Source organism: Mastigoproctus giganteus, chromosome 12, assembly GCF_048544385.1.
Source record: "Mastigoproctus giganteus isolate SK-2022 chromosome 12, ASM4854438v1, whole genome shotgun sequence".
Classification (NCBI taxonomy): domain Eukaryota; kingdom Metazoa; phylum Arthropoda; class Arachnida; order Uropygi; family Thelyphonidae; genus Mastigoproctus; species Mastigoproctus giganteus.
The window spans coordinates 78,633,288-78,646,641 of record NC_143586.1 but is presented as its reverse complement, the minus strand read 5'-3'; the positions used below and the strand labels follow the sequence as shown (position 1 = coordinate 78,646,641).

General features: G+C 37.2%; 1 protein-coding gene across 2 annotated transcripts in view; it reads right to left on the bottom strand.

Annotated features, from left to right (window-relative positions):
• Nucleotides 1–13,354, bottom strand: part of shn (zinc finger protein schnurri) — a 381,381-nt gene that overhangs the window by 77,628 nt on the left and 290,399 nt on the right. For both annotated transcript variants that reach the window (XM_090386453.1, XM_090386454.1), the window contains exon 4: nucleotides 3,094–3,495. In XM_090386453.1, coding sequence (XP_090242579.1) covers nucleotides 3,094–3,495 — 402 coding nt within the window. The remainder of the gene's footprint in view (nucleotides 1–3,093; nucleotides 3,496–13,354) is intronic.

Here is a 13,354-nt window from a genome sequence, read left to right as displayed (position 1 = left end):
ACAGATCAACTTGTATCTATCATAGGCTTCTGTGTCATGTGTTAATTTGTATGTATCCCATGCATGTTTCTTTTCTGCCATATGCCTCATCAGTTCATCTGACATCCATTTAGGCCTAAACCTTGAACAATATTTCTTGGTTGGTATGTAAAGCCTAGTAGCTTCCAAGATAAGTTCTTTGAATGTTTCCCATTTTGCATTTGCTGTTGGTAACATCATCAGTTGGTCCCACTGTATAGAATTTAAATACTGTCTCAGTCCATCGTAGTCGCCTTTACGAAAGCAATAACTCTTCCCTTTACCCCTAATGGTAGTTACCTCTTTGAGTAAATCCCACTTCAGCACACTGTGATCACTGCCACCTAGTGGTTCATTTATCTGCAGATTCTTAATGCATGAAGAATCACTGCTGTTAATCAAATCAAGAGTATTGCTCCCTCTAGTTGCCTCCCGAACATGCTGATGTAGAAAACAATCATCCAATAAATCCACAAAAGCCTTGCTAGTGTGTGAGTGACCAGCCCCCAAATTCCAGTCAATATCTGGGAAATTAAAATCTCCCATTATAAGACTCTGATTTACTGGCCCACTCTATTTCTCTGTACAGTTTCTTATTATACTCATCAGAGTCATTAGGCCTATAGCACACTCCTACTCTTAATTTTGATCTCCCAATGCTTATGTCACACCAAACTGACTCGACACTGCACTGTCCAGCGATGTCCACTGGCTTCACTTCCTTGGATTTTATGTATTTCTTAACTAAGAGCATAAGCCCTCCTTCCTTCCTATCCAGTCTATCCTTTCTGTAGACGTTGTACTCCCCAAATTCCAGTTCTGCATTCCTTATATCTGTGTGACACCACGTCGCTGATATCCCAACAATATCTGCCTTTGATGTTTTGAGCAATACCTCAAATTCATCAAATTTATTTACTAAACTCCTAGCATTGGTGTACACGCAAGTATACATGCACCTATTTCTATTCTTAGCTACCCTAACACAACCCATGTGTTTACTTGTACCGCAATGACTCCCAGCAGTCTCTGAAATATCCTGCATCTTGTTTTTCAGGCTTCTGCTCATTCCAATAGAAGCAGTGTAAGAATCTCTTTCACCTCTGCCAGTGGCTACTGTTAATCTATTCGTCTTTGTCTCCCCCCAAGCTAGCAGTTTTCCGACCCACCTAACACTGCCCCGATAGCATCAGCAAATATTCTTGCACCCTTTCTATTTAAGTGTATCCCATCCCTGTAGAAGCAATCTCTCCTGTTAACAAGTACAGTCCAGGCTGAAAAAAATTTTACCCCTTGAGCCTTGCACAATCTTTCCAGGGCCGAATTGATCAACAAGGCTCTCATCATATAAATCAATAAAAAATTGATTTATATGAAATAAAAATTGAAAAAGCTCTCATCAATAAAAAATTCCTTCACCTAGCACTATCACTTAACTGGCTAAAAACTAGCATGTGATAAAATCAGCAGCATGTGATAAAATAAAAAAATAAAAAACACCCAAATGAAACATGCCAATAGAAAATTTATGTGAAATGCATATTTTATAATCAAATCTTATGGAACCTTTAACAATTTATATTAATTAAAAGATTTTTTATTAAAAGGGAAGTTGCTCCTAGTGCCACTATTGGGGCAAGTAGTAACAATAGTTAAGTAATAAAAAACAAAGAGCAGTTGTGAATAGTCACTGCTCTTGATGGGCTCATGTCATGAGTAGAGTACCACAAGGCTGAGTGTTGGTCTCCTTACTGTTTTTAACATTTATTAAAGATATTAATGTAGATATTTAAAATTTGATATCTAAACTTGCCGATGGTACAAAGGTAGGTAGAGTTGTTAATTACATTAATCAGGGTATGATACTTCAGGAAGACCTAGATAAAAGAGGAAGACAGGCTTAAAAATAGCAGGGTTTAACATTGATAAATGCAAGATACTACATTTCAGTAGCAGTCTTCTCTGAGAAGTGCAGACAGATTGCTAGAACAGCTCATTAAGTTCTGCCAATGATATAAAGGAACTTCGCCAGCTGGGAAAAAAAAAGATGCAATTATCCCATTGTATAAAACAATGGGATGTTAGGCCACATCTGAAATGTATGTGAAAACCTCATTTTAGGAAAGACAGATCTCTTTGAAAAGGTGAGAAGAGTAACAAGATTAATTGGGAGAACAAAAAGAATATTCTTACCAAGAAAGATTGGGGGGGGGGTTCTATAAATTGCATAGTCTGGAAACAAGGCATCTGTGTGGTGACCAAATTAAAGTGTATAAAGCTTTAAAAGGGTTAAATAAACTAAATGCTAATGGCATCTTTACTTTTTCTCAGACAACACAGACAAGGGGACATAAATTTAAATTGAGGAAGGATGGTTGCAAAATTGATATGCATAATTCACATTCAGTCAGAGAGAGTAATTGACAGTTGGAATTAACCTCCTTACTGTTGCAGAAGTGGGTAGTTTGAATAAATATTAAAGGGCTGGACATTATTAGAAGGAACAGGCACATGATGTAGATAATATATATATATATATATATATATTTTTTTTTTTTAAATGATGCTCCATAATCTTTGCTTCCCTGCATCATTTTGCTAATATTAATACTAATTCACTGTGAAGGGATTCACACTATGAGATGTAGTATAATGATATCTCATATGCAACTTTGTTTGCATTCATTTATACAGCTATCTAATATGTAATACTACTGCACTTCCTTTATTATATTTGTATAAATTTTCATACCTTGCAGCTTTAACATCTAAATTTATATGCATTAATATTAGATCAATAAATAGTAAATTCAACCCTAACATTAGTATTCTACAGGTAATTACAAATAAGTGTATTGCAATAATTAAATGTGCATATTTATGATGATTGACAAGAACTGATTTTTGTTTCTTATATGTTTATAACTTTCAGATTATAATTTATTGATTTAGAAATTCATTTAACACCTAGTTTTTACAGCTGTGGAGGGTTATGCTGCCTGTCCATGTAATACAGCAAACAATAAAGAAGATTAATGTGAAGATCAAATATTCAAAGTACTCAAAACAACTTACTTGTTTAGCAAGGGCTGCTTCATCTATCTGTGACTCATCAATAGTGGTTGGCACTGGAACAATTCCCAGTTCCATGCATTTCTTATGATGAGCCTTAGACTTCATATGCTTTGTGAGGTTACCTTTAGTTTTAAAGGCAAAGGAACAGTGGCGACATTTGTAAGGACGCAAGTCTGTGTGAGTTCGAATGTGCTTTTTAAGCATACTAGGTTTCTTACATCTAATTCCACACTCTTCACAAACATACTTTCCCCTTCCCCTTCCTCTAACGTAGGTATAATCTTCATTAGACTTGAATCCCCCTTCAAATATACGAACTCGTTTTGGTGGATGTGGCACACTGGACTCTCCAAGAGATTCTGCACAATCTTCAGGTAGTTCTTCTAAGCAGCTGTTCTTTTCCTGTTTTAATAATATACAACATTATATGTTGTTATATTTATTATATGTAAGTTTATGTAAGTTCTTACATTATATGTAAGTTTAATACATTTGAAACTATTTGCAATAATTAAATAAATGGCATAATCAATAAATTAATCTGGCATTCATATGATAAATATATTTAATTTGCACCAAATTAAATGAACTTGCATTTTTTACTTATTCTCATCTTATTTAATAGAACACAGTTCATCACACTGCAAGATATTACTACTACGAATTTCAAATTTTTTTAAATTTAAATTAAAAATCATAGTTTGAAAATCATAAAGACCCATATGTTTTCAGCTTCCATTTTTGAGAACATTGATTCCCCTCTAGTGATACCAGCTAAATGTTGGCCATCAAGGGTTGGGCTTATGCTGACATTAGAGATGATACTGACATCTGTGGGTCAACCAATGTTGCTAATATTTTTTAAACAAAGAGTATAATCAAAAAGCTAATCTGCTATTTATTTAAAGTCTGAAGCACTATTGTGACAGCTGTTTTGAGGTAACTTGTCTCTCATCAGATCATAGGTTGCCTTGATTAGCAAAACATCTGCCAACCCATGAGTAATGTATTGAATCTAACTTATCAACCAAGTGGTGTATGAAATAAAAAGTTCCAAATAAATACATAACAAAGGTTATGTGCATCTTTAACCATGGTAATATATGTAAATCAGACAGTTCACAAAACATGAACATTCCCATTATAGAACAGGAGTAGCAGCAGTGCGTAGCACACGCTTCTTGATTGGACCGGGGTTCGAGCCTGTAACCACCAAATACGGAGGATGCGGAAAGGTCAGGGAATGACCACCGCATATCCCAGGAGCAATATGGCCTTAGTTGCTAATGCTCCTAAAAAACCAAATAACAAATAACTCTATAGAACAGTCAATGACACCTCTAGCTGTCATTGACTGTTCATTGGTATGTTCATTCCCTGACCTTTCTGCATCCTCCATATTTGATGGTGACGGGCTCAAACCCCGGTCTAATCAAGAAGCGTGTGCTATGCACTGCTGCTCCTTCCCACTTGGCTATGGAGGCGCCGACAGCGCTAGCAGTGCCTAACTGAAGTTTAACATTGACAAATGCAAAGTACTGCATATGGGTAGAAGTTAGAAGTAACCCTAGGGTGGTAGAAAATGAAAATGACTTGGGAGTAATTGTGCAGTCAGATATGAAGTTTTCTGAGCAATGCAGACAGGCTGCAAGAGCAAGTTTTACAAGAGCAGGGTTTTGTCAATGATGTACAGGAATTTTGCGAGCAGGGAAAAGGAGGTGATTATCCCTTTGTATAAGGCAATGGTCAGGCCACTGCCTTGAGTACTGTGTACAGGTCTGGAGGCCTCATTTTAGGAAGGATGTAGATTTGCTTGAGTGTGTACAGAGAAGGGCAACAAGATTTGTGAGGGGAATGATGGGATCCTCTTACCAAGAGAGGCTTAAGTTCTGCAAATTGCAGCAGCTAAAGACAAGGCACCTGTGAGGTGATCCAATTGAGGTGTACAAGGCCTTGAATGGGTTGAGCAAGCTGAATTCTGATGGAATTCTTCCACTTGCTCAGATTAAATAAAATAAATAAATAAATTTTCTGTTTATACTCCGGCACGACAACCAAGTCAGTAGAGTTTACAATAAATCATCAATACAAATATTTATCGTATTTAGTAGTCATGGGCTTGAACCCCGGTCCACTCAAGGAACGTGTGCTATGCACTCTCGCTCCTGACCACTCGGCTATGTCAGGAAGGAGGCATAAATTCATATTGAAGAAAGACAGTCGTAGAATAGATGTGTGGAAATTTGCCTTTAGCCAGCGGCTGGTTAATTGCTGGAACAAACTTCCATCTGTTGTGGAAGTTGATAGCTTAAATAAATTCAAGGAGGAACACTGGACAAACATTTAGAGGGAATGGCTGTGTGAATTTTTTTTTTTTTTTTTGGCTGATGCTACATAAGCTGATACGCTTGCTTTCTTGCATCACATGCCTTTATTACTATTACTATCTTCTATCAGTTAGTAACTTGACCTCAGTGTTCCTAGTCATTTTGTCATTGTGGTCTCCAATTTAAAAATTACAGTTAGCGAGGTACTATGCTTATTTTATTTATTGATACCTTTAGTGGCAGTCTTTTAAACTTAATGTTAGAGCTTCACAAGGAACTATGGCAACAACCACAGGCTAAGAGACCAGAAAATGAGCCTGGGCCAGAAATTAGCTATTTAATAGGTAATTTCTGTATTGGGAATTGAGTTGCACTTCAGACTTCCAATCTCACTCATTCACAGTGAGATTGGCCTTGTGACATTTCTGCCATTGTTGGAATTGCCACATATCCATATGCAGAGAGCATCAATAAAAAACTGCACAGAGTGCTAATTTTTTAATGTTAATGATAATAACAATTAATACAATAATAACATATTCCTTACATATTTTGTGAATAAAAGATAATTTTGTTTTACTGAATAATATTGATACATGTAAAATTTACATATCCAACCATTGTTTTGTTTGTTTGTTATTTGGTTTTTAGGAGCATTAGCAACTAAGGCCATATTGCTCCGGGAATATATGGCAGTCCTTCCCTTGACCTTTCCGCGTCCTCCGTATTTGGTGGTGATGGGCTCAAACCCTGGTCTAATCAAGAAGTGTGTGCTACGCACTGCTGCTCCTTCCCACCTGGCTACAGAGGCGCCCTATCCAACCATTAATGTTAGTGTAGTTATCATTACCATTCTAGGGTTGATCCATAAAGTACTAGGCCACAGTTCCCTATAGCACTCAGTAATAACAACTGTACGATGATATTTAAATACCTGCATTGAAATATAACCCCACAACATTTACTAATGAAAAATTTACTGCTGAAAAATCCTACTAGTTTATTTTTAATTAAAACTATACTAAAACATTTTAAATAAATTATCTAGTAGAATAAACTTTAGACATGCCCAGCGTTTTCTAATGAAGTTTAAAAAAAAAAAAAAAAAAAAAATGTTTTCATCTGTTTTCTGAAAACTGAAATTTTAACGGTCATTCGTCTCAATTATGAACACAAACAACTAATAATGGATAAAACTTAATTTCCAAAACGGTAACTCTAGTAACATTAAATATGTTTACACAGTGATGAACTTAATGCTGCTGAAATATTACTCTTTGAACAAGTGCATAGCTAGATGACTATTGTTTAAATAGACAAAAATAAATAATCATCTATGAACAATTTTCATTGAGATTAATAAAAAAATTATGGTGTGGAATAATATTTACTGAGATAGGTATAAAATTGCTCAATCTCTTTTATTAAAAGCTTTATGTCTAAATAAATGAATGTTCATCACTGTTTATCTTCAGAACAGTATCTAAACCAGGGATGGTGAAACAATGACATGCATACTGTGAGCACTAAACAAGAAAATATATAGGATGCGGCCATCAATAAATATTATAGTTTATACTATAAAAAAGTACTTTTTATGGGGATAAATTTATTTTATTAGTATCAATAGTGGCAAATAATGCAAAAAAAAAAAAAAAAAAACCCCTACTTCCCACATCACCTGCACAAGCCCTTTGATAATTTATTTAGTTCCTCCTTAACAAATTATGAGAGAGGCCAGACAAATGACGTGGGAAATATTTTATTTTATATTTTTGGTTGATGCTCTGTATCTTTTGTTGGTTGAACATTAACCAGTGCACACTGCTGCACTTGATTGTATATGGCGGCTGCACATTCCGGAACTTCATAGCAGATTAGTTTTTGGAACAATTTTGAGGGTTTTTTTTTTTTTTTTTAATTTAATATACTAAACTGTAGTCAATATATAGTTTGAATTCATATAATCACATAAGTCAGTTTATTTTTGTATTTAGTTAAGTATTTATAAAACTACAGCTTAATATTCAGAAGCCCTTCGTTGTCAATATTTTAGTTGGGACTTCGTACCTTCTGTTCGGTAGCTTAAATTTAACTTCACTAGGTTAAAGTTTTCTTAACAGTTTAATTTCTTTTATAATAGTTTAATTTAAATCCTGTACTATACTGTAAACTTAAATTTTCTAAAGTACTCAAAAAGCTACAGCTTAATGTTCAAATAGCCCTTGTTATCGATATTTTGGTGGAAACTTCATAACTTTTGTTTGGTAGCTTAAATTTAACTTCTCTAGTGGTTAAAGTTTTGTCAACAATTTCATTTCTGTAATATTTTGGTAATTTAAATCCTGTAATACATTATAAATTTAAAATTTGTAATCTTTCTGAAGTTCACTTTACCTTAATAATGGGTGCTATAAGATCCACTTACAATACAAAGTCCAAGAAATTCCTGTGGGCATTTCCAGTGTAAGTCACGAGTTTACCATTCATACAGCCAGTGGCATGTATTCTAAGGTTGGTCTACTGGACAAACCTAGATCAACTGACGATTCTTTTCTTTGCACCCGATGTAAGGATTATACCAATCTCAAATTAGAACTTGGTGCATTATGAGAGGAATTTGAGTCACTGAAGAAACAAGCACTTGCCCTAAAAACAAATGTAACCAGGAGCTTGTCAGGGATGAGTATCTTGTGACCTGTCAAGTGATGCACCCCTGATTCAGTTCCCAGATAAGAATAGTCATGTACATACTGCTCTGGTTGAAGGTGATCTAGTTTTATTGGGAGACTATTGTCAGGGAAATGGATAATATTTTTTGTAATAAAAATAGGTGGACCAAAACCAGAGTGTATTTGCCAGGAGCAATAACTGATGATGTAACCAACGTAACATCAGATATTAAAGGGGGGGGGGGGGTAAAGAGAGCATTATTATTCATATGGGGACTAATGATATTAAATGAACAAAATCTGACCATTTGTTGGATAAATATAGGACCATGCTGAAAAAATGCTGCAGATTAGGACAGAATGTATGTGTGTCTGTAATTCTGCCCATACATGATAGGAGGGATTATATGCTGAAAGCCTTGTGGATTAGCTTGAGATTTGAGGGTTTTTTTTTTTTTTTTTTAGGAGCATTAGCAACTAACGCCATATCGCTCCGGGAATATGCGGTGGTCATTCCCTGACCTTTCCGCATCCTCCGTATTTGGTAGTCACGGGCTCGAACCCCGGGCCAATCAAGAAGCATGTGCTACGCACTACTGCTCCTGTCCACCTGGCTATGGAGGCGCCCGAGACTTGAGGGAATCTGCAGCACTCAAGGGGAGAAATTTTTATCAACGTAGTCTGAACTTGTAGGTAGAAGGAATCTATTTTGTAGAGATAGTATTCATTTGAATAGTGGTGCAAAGATTTTTGCCAGTATCACTGAGGATATCTTAAGAGTTCAGGGAAACTGCTAGTTAGGGGACAGAAGGGTAATATAGGTCCACGTTTATCTGATGATACAGGTCAAAGTAACGCTTGCACTTACCTCAAGAATTCTTCTTTGTTGCCAAAACAGCTGATGTTGGCAAAGCATTCTGAGGGTAGCAACATTTCAAATGAGTGGGATATGATGATAGGGAAACAAGCCTAAATAAATTCAAGGGGTGTGTCAGGGTATTAAACTATAGAAGAATACTTAGTCTTAACTGTGTCTAGAGTAAAATCACGAGTGTTATCAATAAAATGGCTGCATTTGAAGTCCTGGTTTGGACAACTAATGCTGATATAAGAGGGGCTAGCAGAAACATCATGCCACCCGGAAATTGGGGGTGAGCTCCATTATGGTATGTATAATATATTTAAAAAAAGATAAGGAAGACAGAAGGGGTGCTTCTATCAAACTTTTGACATGCTTCTATCAAAAGCAGCCGGAGCACAAAAAGAGCTTTTTCTGAGTCTGAAGTTACACCTGCCAGCATAGAATCTGTGTGGTGCAAGTTAGTTGAAAGCAAAGGTATAATCAAAGTGGGTGTAATCTACAGATCAGAAGATTCTGAAGAATATTACGAGAGTCTTTACATGCAAATGGAATGGGCAAGCAAACACAAATGCCTTATTATGGGTGACTTAATAAGGCAAATGAGAATAAAAATGCATGGGACAAATATAAATTATCAGGCAACACAGAAGACAATGGCAGATATAAACTAGTCTGTAATCAAGTCACAAAGGAGATTTGGCAAGTGAAGACAGATTATGAGACTTCTTTGGCAAAAGATGCTAAGGAAAACAAAAAGGACTTCTTTGCTTATACAAACTCTAGAAGGAAATGGATGAATCAGATTAGTCCACTTGATATCAATGGTTCGATTGTTGATGTTCCTGCTTGGATAGCTGATAATCTGAATGAGTATTTTGCATCTAGATTCACACATGAGGAGTTACTAAGGGAGGAAAATGCCGGAAGTTTATCAAACTGTAACAGGGAGATTAATGATTTTGTAATAACTGAGAGTAAAGTGGCGGAGAAATTGTTGAAGTTAAACATAAGAAAGGCACCTACGGTGGATGGGATCTATCCAGTTATATCAAAGGAAGTAAGCAAACCCTTAGCCATAATTATGAGAGTATCCTTGGATTCAGGGGAAGTGCCCATGGAATGGAGATGTGAAAATGTATCTCCAATTCACAAAGGGGGATCTAAGGGTGACACAAGTAATTACAGACCAGTTAGTTTAACTTCCATTCCAGGAAATATAATAGTCACCTGGTTAAAGATGTATTGCAAGATCGTCTAGACAAGACTGCAGTAATAATTCAGACACAGCATGGGTTTGTTAAGGGAAAGTCTTGGCTCACAAATTTGATTGGATACTATGATGTAGTTAGAAAGGAACTGGATGCAAAAAATAATTCTAATATCATATACAGTACTTGGATTTCAGGAAAGGTTTTGACACTGTTGTGCATGGAAAACTACTGTACAAATTGGAGCAGTAGGGTATTAAGGGTAAGTTGCTACAATGGATAAAAGGGTGGTCGAGAGGGAGAAGACAGAGCGGTAATCAATGGACACTGTTCTTTGTGGACTAATGTTATTAGTGAAGTCCCCCAGTGTTCGGTGTTGGGCCACTGTTGTTTTGTATATTTATCAATGATATTTATGAAGGTATATCAGGCTTAACATCAAAGTTTGCAGATGTACAAAGGTTGGCAGGGTTGTTAATGACAGTAATGGCAGTGTGCTACTGCAACAGGATCTAGAAAATTTGAGTAGATGGGCTGAGAAGTGGCAACTGAAGTTTAATGTTGAAAAATGCAAAGTACTGCATATGGGTAGAAATAACTCCAGAAAAATGTACCAACTGTGTAGTACTACACTTAGGGTGGTAGAAAATGAAAAAGATCTGGGAGTAATTGTGGAGTCAGATATGAAGTTTTCTGAGCAATGCAGACAGGCTGCCAGAGCAGGTCATGGGATATTGTCAATGATATACAGGAATTTTGCTAGTAGGGAAAAGGAGGTTATCATCCCTTTGCATAAGGCAGGGGTGCCCAACCTTTTTCATCGGAGGGCCACAGAGAAAATTCATAACAAATGGCCGGCCGGAGTCAGTGTAATTCTGACAAATACAAACACTGTAAACCAAAAAACGCAATTTTAGTAACTTCACCAGGTCAAACAGAGTGTACAAGATAGAAAAACTATAAAAAATTATAAACAAGGGATATTTATTGTAAATAAAGACATAGTCATATTAAAAATCACAATTTTTATTATTATAATCACATTTGGTATTACAGAAATAGCAAATCAATGAGATGTTTGTAGTTGCTTTGATTTAGCAATAATTAAAATATTAGGTTTAATAGTAGAATAGTGGGTCCTTGAGGTTGTCACAGACATTCTCTCAGATATGCCAGTCAAGCTGTACTTGCTACCTGGGAGTCTAAAACGCTGATGGAACTGATATTCGGGCGACACTCAAGTCAAGCAAATCCAATTTCAGGGAACTTCGGACGGTCTGTGACAGCCAAATCCTCTGCTTGCACCTTCACGATGGTGGGACTGTTAGTAATCCTGGGTATAACCTCCATGCACAAGTACATGGTGGGTGACCACCCAGGTGTGAACCAACGTAAACAGGGGTCGAGGTGTGGCATCCACACCACATGGAGGAACGCCCCCCTCTGTGTTACAAGGCAGTACAAGGTGGTAGATGAATCTCATCGACTGGCTCAATACCACCACTTTGCTTATTGGAGGCTTGAAGTCGTGGAATCCATGTTTAGTCTCTAGAGCTAAGTTCCAGTCAACCCTTCCCTATCTCTTCCATCATGCAGTATGATTGATGACTTTTGAGGTTAGGGTGAACATCATGGCGAGATCCAATATTCCTTACATTTTGAGGGTACGGCTCTAAAACGGTGTTCGCAGGCCGGCCGCTAGTTAGTACACCAGACCGAACCTATTGGTAACTCTCTAGGAGGCTTCCAGATCAGCTAGTGTATAATCTTGCTACCTCTATTCTGCCAGATAGTGACTGGAAGGAGTCAGAGTAGTGTGTATGCGCGTAGCATTCTCGAGGCCACGTTATGTCAAGGATCTGGGTATATTCTTACCATGTGTATGCCATATCCAAAAATTTCATTACTTCATACAGCATGTCCCACCCACTTTTTCTTATTATTGAATACACCATGAATTGTCAAACTAATAGAGCAAGCTTACCTGCGAAAAGATCTAAACCTCCCAAGGACTTCCTAATTCATTTCACAAATATACGTGGTCTCAATTCTAATCTCAACGATATCCATTTCTACTTGCAGTCTGCCAAACCCCATGTACTTTTTCTGGCAGAATCTCAGTTATCGGTTGATTCAACTACTGCTCACCTCACATGCCCAAATTACTCACTGTATGATTCCTTTCGCCTCAAAGTTGGTACTTGTGCATATGTCCGTTCTCATATATGCCCTCGAAGGATATAAATTGAGGGGCCCATCAAGCTCTCATCTGCCCACATCAACACCAGAGCTTGCACTTGGTCATCATGCAACACAGAGGCAACCCCCTAGGCAGAATGCGCTGGTCCCACAGGAACTAGTAGTTGTTGGTGACTCTATTGTCAGGGAAACGGAGAACATGCTTTGTAAAAAGGATAGGTGGAACACGACCAGGGTATGTCTGCTAGGGGCAAAGGTTGATGATGTTGTACAGCGGATATCATATTTTAAGGGAACAAAAGGTGATATAGTTGTACACATTGGCACTAATGATATTAAGAGTAGGAGACCGGCAGAATTACTTAACGAGTACTGGTCACTGTTGAAAAAAAGCCGTGAAGTAGGGTTGAGTTTGAAAGTGTCTGCAATTCTGCCCAGACACGATAGGAGAGAGTATATGATGACAGCCTTGTCAATCAATTCGGCCCTGGAAACTCTGTGCAAAGCTCAAGGGGTAGAATTTTTTTCAGTTTGGTCTGTACTTGTTAACAGGAGAGACTGCTTCTACAGGGATGGGATACACTTAAAGAGAAAGGGTGCAAGAATATTTGCTGATGCTGTCAAGGCAGTGTTAGGTGGGTTGGAAAACTGCTAGTTTGGGGGAGATACAAGGACTAATAGATTAACAGTAGCCACTGGCAGAGTGAAAATGATTCTTGCACTGCTTCTATTGAAATGAGCAGCAGCCTGGAAAACAAGATACAGGATATTTCAGAGACTGCTGGGAGTCATCGCGGAACAAGTAAACACATGGGTTGTGTTAGGCCAGCTAAGAATAAGAACAGGTGCATGTATACTTGCATGTACACCAATGCTAGGAGTTTCGTAAATAAATTTGATGAATTTGTGGTATTGCTCAAAAATCAATGGCAGATATTGTTTGGATATCAGAGACGTGGTGTCACACAGATATAAGGAATGCAGAACTGGAAT